The sequence below is a fragment of the Brienomyrus brachyistius genome, unplaced genomic scaffold (genome assembly GCF_023856365.1).
Source record: "Brienomyrus brachyistius isolate T26 unplaced genomic scaffold, BBRACH_0.4 scaffold73, whole genome shotgun sequence".
Taxonomy (NCBI): domain Eukaryota; kingdom Metazoa; phylum Chordata; class Actinopteri; order Osteoglossiformes; family Mormyridae; genus Brienomyrus; species Brienomyrus brachyistius.
In genome coordinates this window covers 1,143,579-1,169,080 of record NW_026042348.1, presented here as the reverse complement: position 1 = coordinate 1,169,080, position 25,502 = coordinate 1,143,579, and the positions used below count along the sequence as shown (strand labels likewise).

General features: G+C 44.8%; 2 protein-coding genes and 1 long non-coding RNA gene across 3 annotated transcripts; 1 reads left to right on the top strand and 2 right to left on the bottom strand.

Annotated features, from left to right (window-relative positions):
• Nucleotides 1-604: 604 nt before the first annotated feature.
• Nucleotides 605-6,560, top strand: LOC125726496 (uncharacterized). Its single transcript, XR_007388195.1, has 4 exons — nucleotides 605-743; nucleotides 3,071-3,260; nucleotides 5,835-6,025; nucleotides 6,197-6,560. It is a non-coding gene; the product is annotated as an uncharacterized LOC125726496 (long non-coding RNA).
• A 1,916-nt stretch (nucleotides 6,561-8,476) lies between these two features.
• LOC125726481 (uncharacterized) lies at nucleotides 8,477-12,056 on the bottom strand. The gene has a single exon (XM_049002837.1). The coding sequence runs from the start codon at nucleotides 11,834-11,836 to the stop codon at nucleotides 8,576-8,578; it is 3,261 nt and encodes a 1,086-aa protein (XP_048858794.1). The 5' UTR covers nucleotides 11,837-12,056; the 3' UTR covers nucleotides 8,477-8,575.
• Nucleotides 12,057-12,065: 9 nt separating this feature from the next.
• LOC125726480 (uncharacterized) lies at nucleotides 12,066-15,682 on the bottom strand. Its single transcript, XM_049002836.1, has one exon. It carries the CDS (start codon nucleotides 15,460-15,462, stop codon nucleotides 12,202-12,204), a length of 3,261 nt encoding a protein of 1,086 aa, XP_048858793.1. The 5' UTR covers nucleotides 15,463-15,682; the 3' UTR covers nucleotides 12,066-12,201.
• Between the last annotated feature and the right edge of the window lie 9,820 nt (nucleotides 15,683-25,502).

Genomic DNA, 25,502 nt, shown 5'->3' with positions numbered 1-25,502 from the left:
GACCATACAGTTTTATTACAACATAGTAGTCTACCGAAATGTCGATACTAATCATACATTTGAGTGACATAACTAAATAGATATATGTTGACACACAGACACAGAAAAAACAAACTTCCTCTATGTGAAAATGACACGAGACACACGTCCTCAATGTTAAAATATCCATGATTGTAAAAACTGACCATCGTTGCTAATGTTATTTCTCAGGTCTCAAAATTACTTCGTTTAATGTCAATTTAATTGAAAAAAAATCATAGAAAAAGGCAAGCTTATTTGGCGACGTTTAGTAACCGACTAGCTGGTTAATGAGGACTAAACCTGTACCTGGCTTTCCTGTCAGCTCCTCGGGGATGGCTAATCTTCAAATTGTATTACAAATACTACAGCTTTATTTTGTGTAAAATATCTCCAAACTACTGAATACTACGTTAAAGGTGACATTTTTAAACTGATTCGCTTCTTTCGCCTCACTCTCCTCGTTTTATGTGACGGGTGGGCGTGGTTGATCTAGCCGGCTCCCGATTGGCGGGTATTCGGTAGCTCCTGTGTCATGTGACGGGTAGTAGCGTAGACAGCATCGCCATAGATTTGAAAGCCTGGATGCCTCGTTGGGCGATACGCCATATTGGCGCGGCGATTGTGAAATAGAAGACTGATATCTCTTAGTGAACCGACTATTTTCGAAACTGCAACAACATGAGGAATGTTAAAACTAGAAAACAGGGAATCACATTTCACAGGTAAAAAACCTGCGGTATGGTCCAATAAAATGTATATTTCCCGAAGTTCGCTCGATGCATATATAACATGTTTACTAGCCTGTGACACTGACGGGATACTAGCATGTAGCTCCCCGGTAACACGCAGACAAGAAGTTTGTTTTAAATACAGGGAAATCCTTTATTTCTTCGTTGCTCGATTCGTCCCGTGAAAGCTGGTAATAAAACAACAATCAAACTCATGCTAATCTTATTGAACAGATGTCGCTAAATTAACATAGCCAACTAGCAGGTTACATTAGCTAAATATTACGAACATTAGACCACATACCTCGCTGGCAGCTTATTACCAAAGGAACTAATTCTTCACTTCCTAGTTTCAGCTTCCTCCACGACGCATTTGCAGAACAAATCTTAAACATTAACGTCATACAGCAGCTTAGAATAACACCTTTATCACCGTTACAGTGAAGAATTTGTTTTCTCGCCGTTCCCTCACAAAATTATATCCTACCGGAAGTTACTCCCAACAAATGTTCCGCTCCAATACTCCATACAAACTAGGCATACCACATGTGCATACAAACAAATACCAAAAACGAATAAATAACCAAAAAAGGTAGCCTGTATATTCAAAATATAATTCATGCTATCAAAGTAACTGATGACAGTTATAGTAGCATGATTAGTTTTTATTGACAATACTATCAGCAGTACTACATTAATTTGGGGGGGGGGGGGGGCAGTAGTGGTGGGCTTGTTTATTTATTCTACATAATTGTAAGATATAAATGCGTTAATTGGTAAAGAAGTTATGGCCAAAAGATCTTTCCATCTACACCCTGATATGTTGCTTGTTTATGTCTAATTACCGCTCCAAGATGGTGGCACTGCTGACACGTTGTGGAAAAGCGAGATGAGGCATCTAGGCTTTCAAATTCATGAGCACCACCATGTACTTCGTTTAAATGGGAGGTTCACCCCAAAACTATAAAAAGATATTTTAGAGGGGCCTTAATGCTATCTATTCATCAAAGTTCTGCTGGGAGTTGTTCAGGTTTGGAAATATCAGTCGTAGAAATGTCGGGCTTCTTTCGAAGTACACTACTCGTATCACTGTGCATTAGACACAAGCACGAGCTCCCTGGCGATATCTGCTGCGCAGTAATGTTATTGGTGTGTGGAGTTGGGTAGAAATAGTTTGTACATTAAACTGCTCGCTACGACGTCTGTGGATCTTCTTAACCTGTTCCTGATTTCTGGTAAGAAATATTGCTGTTGAATTTTTCAAATGCGTTGTTCTGGTGCTTTAATCACCTCAGAAAGAATGTCATTCACTCTCATATTCGAGAGAAGACCTACATTCCTATGACTGATATCCCAAAAACTAGGCATCTCCCAGCAGATCAACCTAGATGGATAGATAGCACTAAAGCCCCTCTAAAACGCATCCCTTAAGTTTAATAGTGAACTGCCTTTTTTAGTTTGTGTTTTAGTGTTGAGCAGTTGCACCGTTGCATTAATACAATTATGTGAGACTTCAACATCGTAATTTTCATCCCAAGTGTGACGGTGGTTAATAAAGCCATATAGATAACATTTTCGGCACCAATCATACTCCTACAATAATGAAGTATTTTAGTAACAAGCACCCCAAGAAAGTCTGTTTTTTGGTTTATGTGCACTTTTGAGGACCACCCTGGTAGATTACAGGTGTGCCAGGCGCTCCACCTCCTTTGAGTTATTTCACAGTAATCTTCAGTAAATTAATTTCTATTTATATGGCACTGTTTTAACCACAGGGTTTACAAAGTGTTTTATATACGTTTAAAGGTATTAAGCATACACATGGAAGGAAAATAACATAATCAGCATTAAAAAGTAGATGACTTTATTGCATTCATAAAATAATAAAACAGCTGATCATTGTAGATCATTATTTGCAATGTGAAAAGGATGCATTTTCAGCCTGGTTTTCAAAGCACTAAGACATTCAGTAGTTTTCAGGTGTTCTGGGATAGTTTTCCAGAGTTTGGGACCATAGTGACTTAAAGCTGACTCCTCCCTCCTCAGCCGCATTTTAGGAATAATCAGTAAATTTATCTCTGATGATCTGAGAGATCTGCCTGGGACAGACAAGACCATGTAAACATTTACAAACTAGCCAGAGATCTTTAAAATTAATCCTAAGAGCGCCAGGCTGACAGGTTCATTTCATGTAAATATTATTCACTAATGCCCAGTTATATAACACAAAGCTATTTAACATTCACACTTCAGCAGTCATTGTAGAACTAGTAAACTGTGCTTAAGGTTTTGCTGACTATATTGTTTGTTTTTGCATTAAGGTACCAGTGCAAACAGTCTGGATTTTCAGCTGTGCCTCCTGGAAGGCCTGAACAGATGGAACCAGCATCCCTGTCAGTGAAGACTGCCTCACTTGTGAGCCACTCAGGTGACCTTGTGCAGTCTGTAAACACCTAAAGGTTTTTGAGAGGAAGCTGGTGCCCAGTTTTCAGCCCCCTGCATAATATAGTGGTGAGTTAAATTACTGTAATATTTAATCTTTTTATTTCTGTGAAATAATCACTGTTATTTATGCAATATCAGGGTGTATAAAAATTCTTAAAATGTCTTCAATTTGAGCTTAAATTTCAGTTTGCTAGATCTTAATCTTTTGAGGTCATAAATGTCCTCAAACACTTTCACTTTTCGCGATTTTGGTTACCCATGGCCCAAACATATTAAATGGAAAATTCCAGAAAGTTTTAAATTGGACACCATTCTGAGAACCATGATAAAATTTCGCACCGTCCAGCCTTCAATCATCCGTTTGTCTATCGTATCCACTACGCAACCTGCCCATTAGTCACTTAGTAGACGTCCCTGCTGTCAGACTGCTGCCTCGTTTATCGGTGTCATACTGTCGGCGTATGTCAATGCTTGTGTTCAAGTAGCTGCCTTTTTTTTTAAATAAAAGACTTTATTTTAAAATACAATACTTATGAAGTAGTGTGGGAACAGTGCAATAAGATATTTTTAGAGAGAGACCATATTCACATAACATTTGTTATGTTGTTGTCAATCTCTTATTTACCAAATTTATAAACCTTATCATAGCTTTGTATGTATATGGCGGTACTGTGATCAGCATTGTTACCTCACACCTCTAGGTCTTCGGTTTGAGTCTCAGCCATGGCTCCATGTTTGTGGCATTTGCTTGCTCTCCCTGTGTCGTCGTGGGGTTTCTTCTGGGTCCCCCGGTTTCCCCCCACAGTCCAAAACATGCCGAGGCTAATTGGAGTAACCAAGTTGCCCATAGGGTGTGCTTGTGTGAAGGAAAGCTGTGTGCAGGGATGACGAGATTTTCTTGTGTCTTTTGAGGAAACTAGTGAAAGAAAAAGGCAAATATACTGGATCTAGTTCTATAGAAGCTTATCCAGTACTTTCAAAAACCATTGTTACGTCAAAAAGAGCTTTACATGTAACCATCTACTATCAGTTAAATAACTATTGGGGTTTTCAGGAGTGTGGGTTAGCAGTATTTCAGAATAAGCAAAATTTATGTAATGAGTATGGCAGCAACTGATTAAGGTCCTCACAATGTAATAATTAGAATTTCACACACACATACACTGTGGTGCAAAAACAGCCAAAGACAGGGTATGAAGGCGGCAAAGTTTTTCTATTTGGTTATTTCATGCATCAAATGAGCCGGGACACCGTGCCCACAGACAAGAAGTGACAAAAATTCTTTTTTTGCGCTGCTCCTTTATTCTTCTGCTTCATGTTCGTCATTGTATGTAATAAGAAAGAAGGACCACAGTTACTGTCTTCTCTGTGTGCAACCACACAGAACACATCAGAAGCAGTCCTGTAATTATCGGTGTGACCTTCCTCCTGGTCGCTGCCAAGCAGCCCCTGCCTCTCACACAGACAGACAGTACTTTGTAACACAGATTTCATACCTTGTGATCATAGCAAGTATTTTCTAAGTAGGCAATACATTTTCCACTGTAAAAATACATATTTTGCACTACACCACACACACACACACACAATTCTGTATTTGCTGGGACTCTCCATTCATTTCTATGGGAAATATCCAGCGAAGATAAAGGATAGAAGTCGGGATTATTAATAGACACACATCTGGTCAGGTAAAATTGTATTACTGCATGTACTATATGATAATCTATACCACAAGTGTGTCTGCTGGAGGGTGGCATGAGTAAAAGGTGTCCTATAGTTGTGTTCTGGGCAGACAGCAACTCTGGACATAACGGACTGTTTTTCCAGGTCCCTTGAATTCTGTTATAATGGGATTTACTCTGTGTGTGCCAAAGAAAACACAGTTGTCACTTCAGTCAACCAGTTAAAAAAACATTTTTTTTTTATAAAAGAAGAAAAGGATGCTTACTGTCCTATACTGGTGCCAAACCTGAGGATGATCTGAGGTGCTGCTCTGTAAGAGACATGGAGCGATACACCTGAAGAAGCAGCAGATCTCGTATTGCGGAATTGGAAAGCAGTAGTACAGAAAGGGACAGTACTGAAGTAGGTGTGAGACCTCTGTTGAGGTTTCGGAAGTGGAATTTGCAGAGGAAGAGACTGATATTACCAAAGATGTGCAGATGTGCTGGTAGTGAAAAGCACTGGATGGACATGGTCCAGGCAGGATTACAGCACAGTACTCAATGAAAACCTCTCTGCGGCCAACCAGGCTCTGCATTCGGCAAGCCAAAGATATCCTGTGCACATTCCAACTTTTTCCAAATTTGCTGAACAAGGTTGCAAGATAGGTAGAAATTTATTGTGGAAGACTAACATGCACTGCTACACAAAAATTTAGCTACCTGGCAAGGGAAAACAAATTCTAAACTTTTGTGCTAATTCCTCTCAAAATGAATAGACAATGGATGTATATATGTAACATTAAAACATTCTAGGCATTTACATTGATAAATGTAATTATCATATGATAGTACTGTTTTGTTATTAAATACAATTATTAGATTGAACTGGCTTATGTATTTGCTCTTTAAGAGGTTTTTACTGTTGTCTGGTGTTCTGTAGTGCAACCTGTCTGACGATACCTTTTTCTCCTCTTAGCACTAGGAGAATGGAGAAAGCAGTGGATTGGACAGATGACAAGTACTGGGCAGCCTGGGATAAGTGGGATGAGGTGATTGATTGGGGAGATGAAGGGTCTTCACCCACAACACCTCCCTCTGTCCAGGCTGGCACCAGCACTGGAGATGTGGATGTTGGGGTGGAACATCATCAGCAGCCAGTATTCAAACGTATGTATTTCAGAGCTTTTTTTAACATGAGTTGGAGACAGTCTGATGTTAATTGGAGTTTAAAAAATTGGTCGGCACTATGAAAATTATTCTCACTGACTGAATAACAGCAGAATAGTTGCTGTAATCATATTTCAATGTACAATAAAGAGAAATGTTTCTGTGCAACAGGCCAGCAAAATAAACTGGTTTTGAGGATGAGACTCCATCTGTGTGTCCAGCCTCAGCCTCAACAAGCGGCGCAGAACGTAAATGACGGAGGAAGAAGCCGCAGTTCTGTGTAACATGTCATCTTGGAGGGAACCTATTACTCAGGAACACAGGGAGTCCAACAGGCATAAGGACCCATTCTACCTGCCTGAACATGAGACCCACCACTGGCCTAGACAGAGATACTGGTCGCGACAGCCACCAAAGACCTCCATAGATGAAAACATCATCCTGGGCTTCTGTAATGACCTGCAGTCTTTTTCGCTGTCATGACAATTATGGATTTTTAAACTGTATTTATTATAAAATTAAAATTTCAAGCAAATATTGTCTCAGCCAAATTATGTCCTCTGTGTCCATCAAAAATGCAATGAAAAAGAAAATATATCAAGCATCTCAGTAGATACTGACTGTATTGAATTTCACTGGGATAGTGAATCCCTGGGAGAAAGTGAGATGTAGGTAGAATTTCATCTATTCTGTTATATAATCATTTGTGACATATTGCAGTAATGGAAAATAAATAAACCTATTAGAATCTTGCATACCTGGATCATGTCTCCTTTGCTCGAGGCTGAATAGATTCAGCTCAGCTAACTTCTCCTCATAAAACATTCCCCTAAGACCAGGAATCATTCTTGTAGCCCTACATTGAACCCTTTCAAAGGCAGCAATGTCCTTTTTAAGGTATGGTGACCAAACCTGCACACAATATTCTAGGTGGGTTCTTACCAAGGAAATGTATAATCTAAAAATCACCTCCCTTGACCTAAACTCCACACACCTAGAGATGTAACCCAACATCCTACTGGCCTTTTCAATTGCTTACCCACGCTTGCAAGAGTGGGACATGGCAGGATCAACATACACACCAAGGGTAGCCTAGCATTTTGGGTCAGATTACAGCTTCCATTACTTTTCTAGTAATGCAAGATAAACTAATTGTCTATAGTTTGATGGATTACTTCTATCCTCTTTTTTGAATTTGGATGTTATATTTGTATACTTCATCTTATTGTTTGGAAAGCTAATCTTTCTTTGAGCTCTGACAGGTTGTGTAAGTTAATCACAGGAACCTATTGAAATAAAATTATTTCTCCAGCTGTAAAGGGTGGGCACTGTGAAGGTGGTGTGGATCTGCTTAGATGCAGCCCCGGATAGGGTCTTATCTGAAGCATTGAAACAGGAGAACACACAGGAGTTTTGACAGCAGAGTTACTCTGGGACAAAACACAGTGTAAATCATCATATAAATGTTTAGGATGACATTCTCAGTGCATCCTTACAGTACATACATAACCCCAATGTTCTGAGATGAACCATGTGATGTTGAGTGCAACTTATGCTGCTTCCTCCACTCAGTGTCAGCTACTCTTGAAATAAGAGACAGAATATTCGGATTCACTGCTTGACTTTTTGGTCTTTTCTCCACCTTGGAGCCCCTTTCTGGGTTAATCTAGATAACACATCTATTGTGGGGAAAAAAAAAAAACATATAAATACATTTTTGTCTTTTGTTCTGTGGCGAACACAAGATAACTGTGGACTCGGGTGCCCAACTGTTTTCACTTCAAACTCACAGTGTTGATTTTACACTCTGAAATATGCAGTTAATATTCCAATATTTAAAAACAAACAGGGCACCAAGAAGATCCATTAATTGTATGCAGGGACGGATTACGGATCGGGCAAGCGGGGCTGCTGCCCAGGGGCCCTTGGGGTGCAGGGGGCCCGTGGGGCCCCAGCCCAAAACAATTTGCAACGCTTATGAACAATGTATTTTCGTTTGTCTATTTTAGAGGGCCTACATTCTTTGATCCTCTGCCTACCAGGGCCCCTGACCCTATAGGGAGGGCGTTTGGCTGCTAAGGGCCCTTGAATTGTGGTGGTTGTGGTGGTGGTGCTGGTGGTGGTGGGGGGGCTCGCGAACGTTTTGCCTAGGGGCCCACACAACCCATAATCCGCTCCTGATTGTATATACTTCATGTCTTCAACACCTAATATCTGGAGAGCCTCCACTACTTGTTGATGTCCACTTGGGTTAAGAATAGACTGAATAAAAGAGCCAAACAGTTCCTTCCCTATCTCCCATGGTCTCTAAAAAGAAAGTGAGTCTGTGCTTTAATCTCCTCTGTTCTCAGCTGAATCTACAAATATAAATAATATGCACAGTTCGTATCATTGGTGTTCAGAAATGTCAGACCTCTTAAATATAGTTCGTGAATAGATACATCCGTAGATGCCCTGGGACACATCATCAGTGATGTTTCCTGAGATCTTTGGGTGTTTCGGGTCTCGCAACATCAGACACCCTCCTTCAGGCGACCCAGCCAGGGCTGATCAGGCCCCAACTTGTGTCCCAGCAGCATTAGCCCACGTTTCAGACCTCTTCATCCAAATCCACCTGGAGGCTCTCTCTGCAGCCTCTGTGGTGGACTTGATGGCTTTTCTTTTTGCAGCTCCAGTGATGCCAAGTAAGGTGTAGACTTTACATAGGGAGCGAGCCGCAAAGCCTCGACATCCCACCTCTATTGGCTCGCAGCGGGCTTTCCAGCCTCTTCTCCGACATTCCTCTATGAGCTCTTGGTATTTAAGCCGCTTCCGTTCGTTGGCTTCTTCCATGCGGTCCTCCCAAGGGACTGTTAATTCTAATAAGAGGACTTGCTTAGAAGAGACAGAAGTCAGCACTACATCTGGTCTCAATGAGGTTGATGTAACATACTCTGGAAACTTGAGCTGCTTGCCCAAGTCAACTCGCAGTTCCCAGTCTGATGCCGATGAAAGTAGGCTGGATGTTGGAATTGGCTGTGGTCGTGGCTTCTCTCCAGCTTTCACAAAGGGTACTACCCTCCGGCTTCGGGTGTGTATATTGTTAGCCACTGCAGTAGCTATGGTCTCAGCTACTGTCTTCAGCACCTGGTCATGGCGCCAGCGGTAGCGTCCACCTCCAAGGGCTGCTGGGCAGCTGCTAAGGATGTGCTCCAATGTGCCCCTTCCTGGGCATTGGGGACACGTTGAAAGGTCGCACTTCCCCCAGACGTATAAGTTAGCAGGGCTTGGTAGCACATCGTACACAGCTTGGACCATGAACTTGATACGCTGTGGCTCTGCCTTCCAGATGTCATTCCAGGTCAGCTTCCTCCCCAGCGCTCCTTCCCATCTTGCTGATGCTCCTTGCTGCTGCATGCTCACCATCCTGCTGGTCCTCACCTCCTCAACACCTGCCCGTACCTCCTCCAGGACAAGGTGGCGTCTGTCCTTTCCCTGGGCCCGGTGGAACCGTGGCTGTGGGAATGACCCCAGCCCTGCTCGTCCAACGGCCACCGTGCCCACCAAAGCCCTGTGCCTTAGACGAGATTCTGCCAGTTCTAGCCCCTCTTGAGCTCTGAACTTCCTGCCAGTCTTCACCACAATGCCTGCTGAAGCAACTCTGGAGTCGCTGGATTCTCGATAAACAAGTGCCTCTCTTGTACGAGAAACTCTAAATTCCTCCTCCAGGCTGCTGAAAGGAAGCTGGAGTTTGTTGCTTCTGCTGTATAATGCTGCACTAGTTAGACTGCGTGGCAGGCCCAGCCATCTTCGGAGGAAAGAACTGATCTTTCTCTCCAGGGTCTCAACAGTGGACATAGTCACCTCGTACACTAACAGCGGCCAGAGGATGCGGGGCAGAATGCCATGTTGGTATAACCATGCCTTGAACCTGCCAGGAAGGCCAGATTTATCTACTGTGGACAACCAGGCTTCAAGCTTCTTAATGGTCATTCGGACCGATGCTGTGTCTCTGAGGCTGCAGTCGAAAACCTTGCCTAGGCTTACGACTGGTTTCTCAGTGATCGTTGGTATCGTTACACCGTCCACACAGAAGCGAAACTTATCCACCACTTTCCCTCTCTTCAGGACCATGGACCTAGATTTGATTGGTTTAAAGCTCATCCTAGCCCAACAAATGAGCTTTTCCAGGCCTTGAAGGATCCACCGGCATCCAGGCACTGACGTAGTGGTAACTGTCAGGTCATCCATGAAGGCTCGAATGGGGGGCTGACGAATTCCAGACTTGGACAGGGGGCCTCTACACTCCATCTCAGCTGCCTTCACCAACATATTCATGGCAAGGGCAAACAGGATAACTGAGATTGTACAACCAGTTATAATCCCTTTCTCGAGCCGATACCAATTGGATGTTATGCTCCCTGATGTCACTCTCAACCTGAAGTTCCCATAGTAGTTCAGGATGAGGTCCTTGATCTTATCGGGTATGTAATGACAGTCCAGAGTGGTTTCCACCAGCTTGTGGGGAATTGACCCATATGCGTTAGCTAGGTCCAGCCACAGCACTGCCAGGTCCCCCTTCCCTTCTCGTGCCTCCCTGATCAGCTGGGTAATTACTCCGGTGTGTTCTAGGCAGCCAGGAACTCCAGGAATGCCACCTTTCTGTACTGAGGTGTCGATGTACTTGTTCTTCAAGAGGAAGTCTGTCATCCTTCTGGAAAGGATACTGAAGAAGACCTTCCCCTCCACACTGAGAAGTGAAATGGATCGGAACTGCTCCAGCCTGGTTGAGTTCTCCTCCTTTGGTATCCAGACACCCTCCGCCTGTCTCCATTGGTCTGCAATGGTTCCCCTCCGCCAAATCACTCGCAGCAACTTCCATAGAATTCTGAGGAGGTTTGGACAGCGCTTGTACACCTTGTAGGGTACTTGACTGGGGCCTGGAGTGGAGCTGGCTCTGGCTGCTGTTACCACCTCCTGGACTTCCTTCCAAGTGGGTTCTGAGGTGTTAAACTCCACTGTAGGGGTTGGCATGACCCTAAGGGCTGTCTGTGGTCCAAGTCCTTGCTCTCTGACTGGGTCGCTGAGGGTGTTGTGCAGAAAGTTGTCCACCTCTTCCTGGGAACACTCGAGACGTCCGCTTCGTTTCTGTCCCAACAACTGCTTAGCAAAACGAAAGGGGTTGGCTATGAAGGAACTTCGCTTCCTGGCTCTCTCCACCCTCCGTCTCCTATGCCATTCAGCTCTGCGCAGGGTCTTAAGCTGCTTCCGGATAGTGTGTCGAAGCTCCGCGAGAGGTGGCTTTTCCTCTTCATCTGCTACCTTGAACTGCTTTGCCAGTGTACGCAGTTCTTTTCGTAAATGGTGGACTTTGTCTGCCCTCCGGTTGTTGATGTAAGTGGGCTTACTGGACTTGGCCTGCTCGATGCCAAACCTTTCGGCCCCAAAACTTGTTATAATGGTGGTCAGGTACTTCAGTCGGCTTTCTACGCCTCCCTTTGCTGTTGAGTTGACAATTCTAGATGTATCATCATCAAACTGCTGCCACAGCCCATGCTGCTTCGCTTGAGGCCACTTAATACGATGATTCTGGACTACTCTGCTGGGAGTTGGAGTGCTGGGCACTTGGAGGTTCTGGGCACTGTGGGTTGTCTCCGGGCCGGGCTCCTCCTGCGTCTCACCAGGCGTTATTCCTGTGCGTTGTGCTGCGCTCTCCTGCTCCAAGCATTTCATCCGGCTCTGATGGATCTTTAGGCCTCGGGCGTTCTTGCAGACCTTGCCGCAAAAGCATCTGCTCGTCGTCGATATTCCGTTTTCAGAAGTTGTCGTCATTAGGTCCGTCCTAATGGGGTGCTCATCCTCCCCCCCTCTCGGGCTCCCCTGGGGGTGTTTATCTGTGGGTTGATCTGTAGCTTATTTTGGGTTCTCCCTCACAGGAGATGCAGGTTGGGCTGCTAACCCTTCCTGCCCCAACTGCCGTCTTTCCGTGCTGTCACTGTCTCTCCAGTTGTCACCAATCTTACTTGGTTGTCACCCAGTCTCTTCCTGGGAGTCACTGGTCACGCCAGTTAAAAAGGTGAATAGATACATCCGTAGATGCCCTGGGACACATCATCAGTGATGTTTCCTGAGATCTTTGGGTGTTTCGGGTCTCGCAACATCAGACACCCTCCTTCAGGCGACCCAGCCAGGGCTGATCAGGCCCCAACTTGTGTCCCAGCAGCATTAGCCCACGTTTCAGACCTCTTCATCCAAATCCACCTGGAGGCTCTCTCTGCAGCCTCTGTGGTGGACTTGATGGCTTTTCTTTTTGCAGCTCCAGTGATGCCAAGTAAGGTGTAGACTTTACATAGGGAGCGAGCCGCAAAGCCTCGACATCCCACCTCTATTGGCTCGCAGCGGGCTTTCCAGCCTCTTCTCCGACATTCCTCTATGAGCTCTTGGTATTTAAGCCGCTTCCGTTCGTTGGCTTCTTCCATGCGGTCCTCCCAAGGGACTGTTAATTCTAATAAGAGGACTTGCTTAGAAGAGACAGAAGTCAGCACTACATCTGGTCTCAATGAGGTTGATGTAACATACTCTGGAAACTTGAGCTGCTTGCCCAAGTCAACTCGCAGTTCCCAGTCTGATGCCGATGAAAGTAGGCTGGATGTTGGAATTGGCTGTGGTCGTGGCTTCTCTCCAGCTTTCACAAAGGGTACTACCCTCCGGCTTCGGGTGTGTATATTGTTAGCCACTGCAGTAGCTATGGTCTCAGCTACTGTCTTCAGCACCTGGTCATGGCGCCAGCGGTAGCGTCCACCTCCAAGGGCTGCTGGGCAGCTGCTAAGGATGTGCTCCAATGTGCCCCTTCCTGGGCATTGGGGACACGTTGAAAGGTCACACTTCCCCCAGACGTATAAGTTAGCAGGGCTTGGTAGCACATCGTACACAGCTTGGACCATGAACTTGATACGCTGTGGCTCTGCCTTCCAGATGTCATTCCAGGTCAGCTTCCTCCCCAGCGCTCCTTCCCATCTTGCTGATGCTCCTTGCTGCTGCATGCTCACCATCCTGCTGGTCCTCACCTCCTCAACACCTGCCCGTACCTCCTCCAGGACAAGGTGGCGTCTGTCCTTTCCCTGGGCCCGGTGGAACCGTGGCTGTGGGAATGACCCCAGCCCTGCTCGTCCAACGGCCACCGTGCCCACCAAAGCCCTGTGCCTTAGACGAGATTCTGCCAGTTCTAGCCCCTCTTGAGCTCTGAACTTCCTGCCAGTCTTCACCACAATGCCTGCTGAAGCAACTCTGGAGTCGCTGGATTCTCGATAAACAAGTGCCTCTCTTGTACGAGAAACTCTAAATTCCTCCTCCAGGCTGCTGAAAGGAAGCTGGAGTTTGTTGCTTCTGCTGTATAATGCTGCACTAGTTAGACTGCGTGGCAGGCCCAGCCATCTTCGGAGGAAAGAACTGATCTTTCTCTCCAGGGTCTCAACAGTGGACATAGTCACCTCGTACACTAACAGCGGCCAGAGGATGCGGGGCAGAATGCCATGTTGGTATAACCATGCCTTGAACCTGCCAGGAAGGCCAGATTTATCTACTGTGGACAACCAGGCTTCAAGCTTCTTAATGGTCATTCGGACCGATGCTGTGTCTCTGAGGCTGCAGTCGAAAACCTTGCCTAGGCTTACGACTGGTTTCTCAGTGATCGTTGGTATCGTTACACCGTCCACACAGAAGCGAAACTTATCCACCACTTTCCCTCTCTTCAGGACCATGGACCTAGATTTGATTGGTTTAAAGCTCATCCTAGCCCAACAAATGAGCTTTTCCAGGCCTTGAAGGATCCACCGGCATCCAGGCACTGACGTAGTGGTAACTGTCAGGTCATCCATGAAGGCTCGAATGGGGGGCTGACGAATTCCAGACTTGGACAGGGGGCCTCTACACTCCATCTCAGCTGCCTTCACCAACATATTCATGGCAAGGGCAAACAGGATAACTGAGATTGTACAACCAGTTATAATCCCTTTCTCGAGCCGATACCAATTGGATGTTATGCTCCCTGATGTCACTCTCAACCTGAAGTTCCCATAGTAGTTCAGGATGAGGTCCTTGATCTTATCGGGTATGTAATGACGGTCCAGAGTGGTTTCCACCAGCTTGTGGGGAATTGACCCATATGCGTTAGCTAGGTCCAGCCACAGCACTGCCAGGTCCCCCTTCCCTTCTCGTGCCTCCCTGATCAGCTGGGTAATTACTCCGGTGTGTTCTAGGCAGCCAGGAACTCCAGGAATGCCACCTTTCTGTACTGAGGTGTCGATGTACTTGTTCTTCAAGAGGAAGTCTGTCATCCTTCTGGAAAGGATACTGAAGAAGACCTTCCCCTCCACACTGAGAAGTGAAATGGATCGGAACTGCTCCAGCCTGGTTGAGTTCTCCTCCTTTGGTATCCAGACACCCTCCGCCTGTCTCCATTGGTCTGCAATGGTTCCCCTCCGCCAAATCACTCGCAGCAACTTCCATAGAATTCTGAGGAGGTTTGGACAGCGCTTGTACACCTTGTAGGGTACTTGACTGGGGCCTGGAGTGGAGCTGGCTCTGGCTGCTGTTACCACCTCCTGGACTTCCTTCCAAGTGGGTTCTGAGGTGTTAAACTCCACTGTAGGGGTTGGCATGACCCTAAGGGCTGTCTGTGGTCCAAGTCCTTGCTCTCTGACTGGGTCGCTGAGGGTGTTGTGCAGAAAGTTGTCCACCTCTTCCTGGGAACACTCGAGACGTCCGCTTCGTTTCTGTCCCAACAACTGCTTAGCAAAACGAAAGGGGTTGGCTATGAAGGAACTTCGCTTCCTGGCTCTCTCCACCCTCCGTCTCCTATGCCATTCAGCTCTGCGCAGGGTCTTAAGCTGCTTCCGGATAGTGTGTCGAAGCTCCGCGAGAGGTGGCTTTTCCTCTTCATCTGCTACCTTGAACTGCTTTGCCAGTGTACGCAGTTCTTTTCGTAAATGGTGGACTTTGTCTGCCCTCCGGTTGTTGATGTAAGTGGGCTTACTGGACTTGGCCTGCTCGATGCCAAACCTTTCGGCCCCAAAACTTGTTATAATGGTGGTCAGGTACTTCAGTCGGCTTTCTACGCCTCCCTTTGCTGTTGAGTTGACAATTCTAGATGTATCATCATCAAACTGCTGCCACAGCCCATGCTGCTTCGCTTGAGGCCACTTAATACGATGATTCTGGACTACTCTGCTGGGAGTTGGAGTGCTGGGCACTTGGAGGTTCTGGGCACTGTGGGTTGTCTCCGGGCCGGGCTCCTCCTGCGTCTCACCAGGCGTTATTCCTGTGCGTTGTGCTGCGCTCTCCTGCTCCAAGCATTTCATCCGGCTCTGATGGATCTTTAGGCCTCGGGCGTTCTTGCAGACCTTGCCGCAAAAGCATCTGCTCGTCGTCGATATTCCGTTTTCAGAAGTTGTCGTCATTAGGTCCGTCCTAATGGGGTGCTCATCCTCCCCCCCTCTCGGGCTCCCCTGGGGGTGTTTATCTGTGGGTTGATCTGTAGCTTATTTTGGGTTCTCCCTCACAGGAGATGCAGGTTGGGCTGCTAACCCTTCCTGCCCCAACTGCCGTCTTTCCGTGCTGTCACTGTCTCTCCAGTTGTCACCAATCTTACTTGGTTGTCACCCAGTCTCTTCCTGGGAGTCACTGGTCACGCCAGTTAAAAAGGTGAATAGATACATCCGTAGATGCCCTGGGACACATCATCAGTGATGTTTCCTGAGATCTTTGGGTGTTTCGGGTCTCGCAACATCAGACACCCTCCTTCAGGCGACCCAGCCAGGGCTGATCAGGCCCCAACTTGTGTCCCAGCAGCATTAGCCCACGTTTCAGACCTCTTCATCCAAATCCACCTGGAGGCTCTCTCTGCAGCCTCTGTGGTGGACTTGATGGCTTTTCTTTTTGCAGCTCCAGTGATGCCAAGTAAGGTGTAGACTTTACATAGGGAGCGAGCCGCAAAGCCTCGACATCCCACCTCTATTGGCTCGCAGCGGGCTTTCCAGCCTCTTCTCCGACATTCCTCTATGAGCTCTTGGTATTTAAGCCGCTTCCGTTCGTTGGCTTCTTCCATGCGGTCCTCCCAAGGGACTGTTAATTCTAATAAGAGGACTTGCTTAGAAGAGACAGAAGTCAGCACTACATCTGGTCTCAATGAGGTTGATGTAACATACTCTGGAAACTTGAGCTGCTTGCCCAAGTCAACTCGCAGTTCCCAGTCTGATGCCGATGAAAGTAGGCTGGATGTTGGAATTGGCTGTGGTCGTGGCTTCTCTCCAGCTTTCACAAAGGGTACTACCCTCCGGCTTCGGGTGTGTATATTGTTAGCCACTGCAGTAGCTATGGTCTCAGCTACTGTCTTCAGCACCTGGTCATGGCGCCAGCGGTAGCGTCCACCTCCAAGGGCTGCTGGGCAGCTGCTAAGGATGTGCTCCAATGTGCCCCTTCCTGGGCATTGGGGACACGTTGAAAGGTCGCACTTCCCCCAGACGTATAAGTTAGCAGGGCTTGGTAGCACATCGTACACAGCTTGGACCATGAACTTGATACGCTGTGGCTCTGCCTTCCAGATGTCATTCCAGGTCAGCTTCCTCCCCAGCGCTCCTTCCCATCTTGCTGATGCTCCTTGCTGCTGCATGCTCACCATCCTGCTGGTCCTCACCTCCTCAACACCTGCCCGTACCTCCTCCAGGACAAGGTGGCGTCTGTCCTTTCCCTGGGCCCGGTGGAACCGTGGCTGTGGGAATGACCCCAGCCCTGCTCGTCCAACGGCCACCGTGCCCACCAAAGCCCTGTGCCTTAGACGAGATTCTGCCAGTTCTAGCCCCTCTTGAGCTCTGAACTTCCTGCCAGTCTTCACCACAATGCCTGCTGAAGCAACTCTGGAGTCGCTGGATTCTCGATAAACAAGTGCCTCTTCATTTAATTTCGACAAAACACTTAGGAAAATATAACAAAAAATATACACAACACTGTGCGGCATACATTGTCTTTCATTTTAGTCATACGTTGCTTTTAATTTTGTAATGCATGATTTGCAGCTATAAACGAATATTTCATAACAGGATAACGGTAGGTCTTACTGTCACGATCGTCCGGGAAGCGGGCGAACGCACTGGCAGGCGAGCGGGTAGGAAGCAGGCAAGCAGGCGAGCGGGTAGGAAGCAGGCGAGCGGGTAGGAAGCAGGCGAGCGGGTAGGAAGCAGGGTGAACGGGGATTTATTATATAAACAAGGTGCAGGAAACATCTCACGCTGACTGACATCAATGACGGACAAGGGAAGCCGGGGAGACCTGGACTTAAATACACAGGACTAATCAAAGTAACTAGACACAGCTGGGTACAATCGGGAACGAACACGTGGGTAAGCAGGGGGGCGTGGCACACACGAGGAGCGGACGGGCCGGGCATCACGCTTACTTTCTTAAATTGAAATATTTAAATAATGTGTTAGATGTTCATGTTAATATTAGAAATGATTCGCTAGAAATGATACACGTTAGCTAATTTTAACGTTTACCGTTAGCTATGTCTGAAATAGTCTTCATCCACAGCCACATATTACCTATATGACTGCAAAATAAAGCAATGCAACCAGCCGTTAGTTATAAAGAATAACTTAAAACTTACATTGACCAATTTTCAACGGGCCTTATCTGCTCTGTGAGTTTAGTTGTACTTTTTTTCTTCGTCGAATTATCAGATCGATAACTTCTACGATTTGCAACGGCCTCTTCCTTTGTCATCCGTGCACACGCAGTTTTAGGACACGGTATCAACTGACAGCAGCACTGTCAAGCAGGGCTGGACTGGGACAAAAAAAGGGCCCTGGCATTTTCGCTTAGACCGGCCCACCACAATCGGTCGGACACACCCAACAAGTACACCATCGTTGCGGTCCCTGTAGATATGCATATCTACTGTTCCATTCCCAAAAATTGACTACACATAAGGACAGAGGGAAATGATTGAATAATTAAAATAATCAAATAGCATCATCTAAGTTTTTCTAGAGAAGGGCTGTCGACGGCCGTTATGTGTTTTAAAGGGTCACCATTAGAATAGTCAGCAGAAGTTGCAATTGAATAAGTTAACTCTGCTAACCTAGCTACAAAAACAATGCAAAATAGCTTATGCTGTGTAATTGGACATTAGCTGACTAAGTCGCTAGTGCAGTAACAGACTGATAATATGACAGACTTTATAATAGTGACAACGATTAGTTTGTTTTATTATAATTAGGGGTGGGCATGGATTATTTTTTTTAATCTAGATTAATTTAGAAATTAATCATTTGAATTCTGCCAAAGACATTCAGAATATCTGTGCTACCTAAATAATGATTAAAAGTAACTAGTGTTTCAGGGGGTCGTTAGAGAATGTTTTGTTTCACAGACGTACTTGGTGATTTTAATCCCCTCCGAATCTGCTATGTCTGTGTTTTTCTCTCACAACCTCTGTGATAATTTCCGAATGCGATGTCTTTGATATACTTTTTCATTCTTTCATCATAGCTTGCATAGTATAAGACCCAGCTCCCAACTTTGTGAATAGATTAACGGCAATATTTTTTTTTATCGCGCAATAAGAGTCTCGCATTAACACAGCACGTTAACGCCGATAACGGCCCACCATTAATTATAATATTCATTAATTTAGGTAAATCATCATCTTCCCCGAGGCCCAGCCAGGCCCACACACGCTATCCTGCTGCATCCGCCCTGTTTAACACTCCCTCCCTGTTAAATCATGTAGCTACCATGCTTACCGTTTCAACTACACTCTCCTCCTGCTCACTCTGTCTCTGTCCCTCCTTGACTTCACTGTCAGACACCTGCTCCTCTGCCTGGGTGCCGCCATGACTAGTCACCTCTCCTCCATGTGCTATGTTCACCTGTTTGGTGTCGTCAGGTAACGTTACTGTTGGCTTGGAAACCGAAGCTACAGCACTAAACATGTCGGTTAGTTTTGCACATGTTGAGGCATCAACCTCTAGATTTTTTTTTTTTGGCCCGCAACTTCTCTGCACCCCCCTTGCCCTTTTGCTTCTCCATCCTAAATCCACTGATTTCTGGCTCTGAGCCACTGACTGCATCTGACACAAGAAACAGAGGGGGAGGGGTGGAGCCTGTTAAGAGATGATTAGGCCAGCCCAGTGTCAGTATAGAAAATGAACCAATGGGCCGATGGCCCTGCTTTATGGGCCGGTCATTGGCCAATTAAAAAAAAAAAAAATCATATTAAATCGACCAGCCCCCAAGTGCGTCGGCCCACCGGGCATTTGCCCAGTATGCCAGATTACCAGTCCAGCCCTGCTGTCAAGCAAAGCATAAATCACTAGGTTTTGAAAAGTCTAAATACACGTACCTTGATATGTTCCTTGGTACTTTTCTGTAGTTGCTTGTATTTGTATTATTTTTCAGATTATCCCATCAGTTCTAAACTGCAAATTTTTATGTCTTTATACAGAAAAAACTTTCCACTGTCTTCAGCGCATGCACAGAATTTGCGAATTTCGACCGGCGGCGTGCAGTCCAACACAAACTAAACTTTTTGTGAATTTATAAATCACTAGGCATACACTATAAACGCTCCTGATTGTTCATGTTCAGATATAGACGCTGTCAACTGAGCTATGGCAACTGTTTTATCTACTTACTTCTCCGAATTAGGGATTCTGTAACTAATTATACAATAATATAATTGTACTTGATATCAATTCGATGACTCGATATATTCCCTATAATATATGCTCTATATTTTCTAATTCTAATTATCTAACTCTAAAAAGTCATTTTTTTATGTTTATAACCTTAGCTCTATGCAAACCATTTCATATATATGCAACAACACAGTACACTTAGGGTGGATATCTGGTTTATGACAGTAAAACAATGTAGACTTTCTGTACACTGAGTTAATGAAAGCAAAATTATAGAAAACAGCTGTTGTGTTTTAGTAAAACGAAGGCACATGTTGGTACAGTAAAACCATAAAAATTTTACAGATAAAGCATATGACTATAAGTTTAATTTCTGTAAAAATACAGAAAAGAAATTGACCAGTTTCACTGAAGGGATTTCTCTGTTATTTTACAAACTGTGCGTAAAAATATGTTTATGCAACGTAGTTTTAATAAAACTTTTCTGTCATTTAACATGAGAGGAAAAAAATAATTATACTGTAGTCAAATTGGCTGATATAAAATGATTTAAAACTGTGAAACAAATTGCCTTTTTTTACAGTGTATACTTCCAGTCAGAAGGTACTACACCGGCAGATACGGATTTCTGAAATAGCAAAGTTAAAGGTCGGTGAATAATATCCCTCATCTCTTTTAAAACTATAGGTAAGATGCTGTTATGATCTCCTGTCTAGGGTTGGAGTGTAACAGTATTCACTGGAAAGGGGAATGGGATAAAGGGACAAACAGGGTGAGGGCAACAAGGGAACACCAGTGGACAAAGGGATATTTTTTGTATTTTTGCTTTTTTCATGTATAATACTGACACTGAACAAATAACCCAGTGCAAAAGACTTTGGGAGTGACCACAGCCAAAATAACAAACAAAATCCTCAACTATCAAGTGCGGCCCACAGCTAATCTCACCTAAGTGCAATAGAAAAGGAAACCAAAAGACAAACACTCCACCTCACTCCCTAACCAAATAAACAGAATCCAACACACACTTGCAAAACAAAATAGCAGTCACTGCCTACACAGCTATACAATCACACATACATAGCTTACACACAAGTCAAAGCAACAAGGGGGCTAGTGAAGACGTAAACCAAAGAAAACCAAGCGGGGAGACAGGAAGCCAAACTGAGGTCGCGGGGGGGACCGGAGCCTGTCCTTGGAACAACAGGTGTAGGCAGGAACCAACCCTGGGCAGGAGTCAACACTCTGCAGGGCGCAAACACTCACAACTCAGATTTGCCAATTAACCTACCCTGCGCACTTTTGGACTGTGGGAGGAAACCGGAGCCCCTGCTGGAAGACTTTCCCCATTCACCAGATTATATTGCCAGAAAACTGAAAATTAGATATCAAATACTAGAGTGACATAAAAACAAAACACAAGTTTGCTTGTAATGAGACGCAAAACAGAAGATTCTCTCTTTTTATATTTTGAGAAAACATTTTAACATTTATGCAAGCGGTCAAATGGTTTAATATTTCATACAGCAGCATTTCTAAACTCATTCCTCAGCCCACCAGACAGCTCCACGTTTTTGCTCTGTCCCAGATCCCTGCATGCATGAACCAAACAGTCACCTTTTACTGCTGTGCTGAGAGCTTGGACAGAGCAAAACTGTGGATCTTTGCAGTGGGGTCCAAGGACTGGGTTGAGAAACCCTGGCATAGAGGAGACTGCAGTGAGAGCCAAGAAAAAAAGAGATTAGAGAGGAAGGTAAAATGCTTCCATTAACATGGCAAATAAGCTGCAAGTACAGACCCTGTGCTTCCATTACAAACAAAAAGCCTGTATGACCCTCCTAAACACACAAGTCAGATTAACTTAACCAGGGGAAATAAGCATAAAACTTGGCAAAGACTAGACTATGAAAAGGGAAGGTAAACATCATACTTACACGAACTTCTGCTAAAGCAAATGGACAAACCCCTTTTATCTGAATCAAGTTACTTAAGAAAATTAATAATCCAAAAATAAATCAATAAAAATTAAGAAAAACACAATCATGCTTTGAACTAATACTGCAGTCAGTCCTAAATGTTCCCATGACATTCTTTTCGTCACGACGCACACTCGGTACATACTGGTTGAAAACCATTTATAATGCTTCATGTACCAGTCTATGATGGAGCACCCCAACCTGGGCCACCCATCCAACATGGCATATTACTGCCCCCTGGCCCCGGAGACTAACAGACCAACTTCAGGAAACAGGGAACCAGGGGGACATGGGCCGCTGACTGGATGGGCGACTCCAGAATGAGGTGAAGCAGAAGTTAGACTCCACAGCAGAGGACCGAGGAATGTAGACCAAAACCAGGGAACCTGAAGTGGCAAGAACACAAACCAGGACAGACATATAAAACCCAAGCAAAGGCATCAGTGGCACAGCCCACCAGCTTGTGAAAGATGGCTACCTGGCATCATGAATCCCTTAATCAAAAACCTTTGTGATGGCAACTTTGCCACCCAGGACTGATCCCTCCTAAAGACCTCAAGTTTCAATGCAAGGTTTCCGAAAAGTTTTGAAACATCAGTCCATGTGACTGCTGTGGTATTGTTCCAGGCAGGGAAAACAACTTAGGAGAAAATTTACGTGCATGTTGGGTGTTTGTGGTACTGTTGGGCTGAGGGGGTAATTGAGTGACTATTAACCTTTGAAATCCAATTATATTATTTAAACAGGTTAGTAGTTAGACAGTGTGATTTAGATGAGGATAAGGATGTTTTGTCATTACAAAACGTGTTCTACATGAAGGGAACAAAATGAGGCACTCAGATCCGGTGTATTAGCAATAATAAAATAGAAATAAAATCGAAAGAACAATACAATGAATAATATGGCAACAATTAAAATAAAATAGAATAAAGACATTAAGATAAATTCCATTAGGAGAATTTAACCATGGATGTAAAGTGAGCAGGTGTGAGTGTAGCAGAGATTACTGAGGTCTGTGTGTAATAAAGTATATGTGACACTGGCTGAGGAAGCAGCAACGTGTGTGTGTGCAAAGTCACAGTAATAACCTGCAGCACTGAGGGATCTATTGCAGCGAAGCCCTGACATGTAACACTGGTGATGAATAGCAGTGTTAGTTATAGGTATAGTGAGGTACTTATAATTATAGTAGGTGTAGGATCAAGGCCTGGATTAGATTTAGTTAGAAACATACAGGGCAAATCTAGATAACACATACACACACAGGTTACATATAAATTTAAATTTAGGGGCAGTGTGTAGCTCGGTGGCCTAAGCCTCTGTCCCTGTGATCAGAAAATTGCCCATTTTAGCCCAGCCTGGGCACATCTGTGGGTCCTTCAGCAAGGCCCCCAGCTCCCTGGGTGCCACTATGACTGGCTGCCCGTCACGGCCAGCTCACTCTGAGCAAGTTGGGGGAGGCAAAACGAAAATTTCTTGATGGGGATCAATAAAAAGTATTAATTCTTATCCTACGGTCTGAGCATTCGGTCAATCCAAGTACAGAGAGTGGTAATGTGGACAATGCTGCTTGCATTTCCGGCCCAGCACGGTCTGCTGCTGCTCCACAGCTATATATATTCAGCACTGACCTTTTTCCATTCAGTGGTTGTTAAAATAACTTTGTGTTGGAGAAAGCGTCAGGCTTTCCACTCCAACTCTGCACACAGGACCAAACTACAATACAGTATATGTTGGAGAAAGCGACAGGCTTTCCACTCCAACTCTGTACACACCATTAATTACGAGACAACACACTTAGAGTTTTACTTGCACAAGGGTAACCACACTCTCTGCATGCTAGGCTACAAAGGAATGTGTTACAAAGGGTGGTTCCCCTTGGCACCTTTATTTATAGTCAATGGGGGGCAGGGGTCTTGGACTGAGAACAAAGAAAAGACTGTGAGAGTAAGAAGAAGTTCTGGTTTTCCTCAGGTAGACAACTATTTAAACACGTGCTCAGGATACGTGTAAACTAATATAATCTAAAGTATGAAGGTAAAGAAAAACAAAATACTGTATATACATATTTACACTCATTGCTGATTATACAGAAATGATAACAAATGATTACTAACAGTTACTTCAACCTAACAGTCCCTCCTGTTTATCATGACAGTATGATCAGAAGCATCAGTATTGTACAAATTGCAAAAACACTTTCAGCACAACCGTCATTCAGATCACATCATCATCATTATTAAGAGGGCTAGACAAGGTTAGTAAATCCATTCGTTCTTCTGCAGTGTATAGCAGAAAAACAGAACTAAAAGTATGTTGTATCATGGAACGGAGGCAGGGTATAATACAAATGAAACAACAACATACAAATAATAATGTAACAAGAATGGGGAGTGAGAACTTTAGCAGTAACTGCCACCAGGACCCAGTGAGAAACCAGTCCAACCATGAGGGACTGGCATGGGGATCCAGGGACATATGTGTACAGACATAACAGTTAGTTAAATTGTCTTTCTTTGCTGAATCATAAACATAACGATACCAGTAATTTTGTAGGAAAGGATGGGTCTCATTTGTGGAGATAGGTCTCAGGTGGGAACCATCATGTGTCCATCTAGGTGGGCGAAACACCTTCTCTGGTGAGTGCAGAAGCAGACCAACAATTCCCATAAAGAGAATTACACCGAGAGTTACCTTACCACATCCCCACCCAATCAGAGCCATTCTAAATGGAGTGCAGATCAGCTGTTTTCTTCACCGGGTTGAGACGTCAGTATCCTATTGATTGCTGCGCCTTTGTAGCGGACTTCCACTGCTACTCCGAAGGTACAGAGGTCTCTGATACGGGCTTGATGGGCTTACAGTGACTCTTATGTATCCAGGAAGGTCGCTCTGCTATTTTCACCGCTGTTGGTGTTGTGAGGAGGACTTGATAGGGTCCGTCCCACCGAGGTGTGCTCCACTCCTTTCGCAACAGGACCTTGACCAGGATCCAATCTCCTGGCTGCAGATTATCCTGTTGAACAGAAACAGAATTTACTGGCAGACTACTGGGGTTATGTTTTTGTTGTGATGATAATAGCTTACGCATCCAATCGGCTAACGTATTTTCTCTGTCTGCTTTCCCTATATCACTCATTTCGGTTGCTAAGGGAAACGGTCTACCATACACTATTTCAAATGGTGTCAATCCTGCAGGAGTGGGAGTTATTCTCATCCATAATTTTACTAGAGACAAACATTCTGGCCACGGTCTTTTTGTCTCTTCCACTGTCTTTCTGAGTCTTGTTTTAATGGTGCCGTTGGTCCTTTCCACTAAGCCTGCGCTCTGGGGGTGATAAGCACAATGATTTTTTATCGTAAAACCTAATGCTTGTGAGCAAAGGGACATGGTTTGATTCACAAAATGAGTCCCATTGTCCGATCTTATAATATGAGGTATGCCATAGGTAGGGAAATAATGGCCTACCAAACATTTTGCAACGGTCATTGCATCACAGTGTTTTACAGGGTATATTTCTACCCACTTAGAAAAGGTGTCTATAATGACTAGACAGTACTTCTTCCCTTGTGACCAAGATAATTCAATGAAATCCATATGTACAATTTTAAATGGATACTCAGCTGCGGGAAACTGGCCACGTTTTGGCCTTATGTTGCCTTGTGCATTGTGTTTACAGCAAATTAAGCACGCTCGACAAAATTGTTTTGCATAATCAGAAAAATTTATAGTATAAAAGTATTGTTGAATAATATGTACCATCCCTCCTGTTGAGACATGGGTGTTTCCATGGCTCACTAAGGCAGCTGTCTTGTATAAATTTTTTG

What these genes read in the sequence shown, in the direction of transcription:
- LOC125726481 (XM_049002837.1), bottom strand. Translation starts at nt 11,836, where the DNA reads ATGACGACAACTTCTGAAAACGGAATATCGACGACGAGCAGATGCTTT.
- LOC125726480 (XM_049002836.1), bottom strand. Translation starts at nt 15,462, where the DNA reads ATGACGACAACTTCTGAAAACGGAATATCGACGACGAGCAGATGCTTT.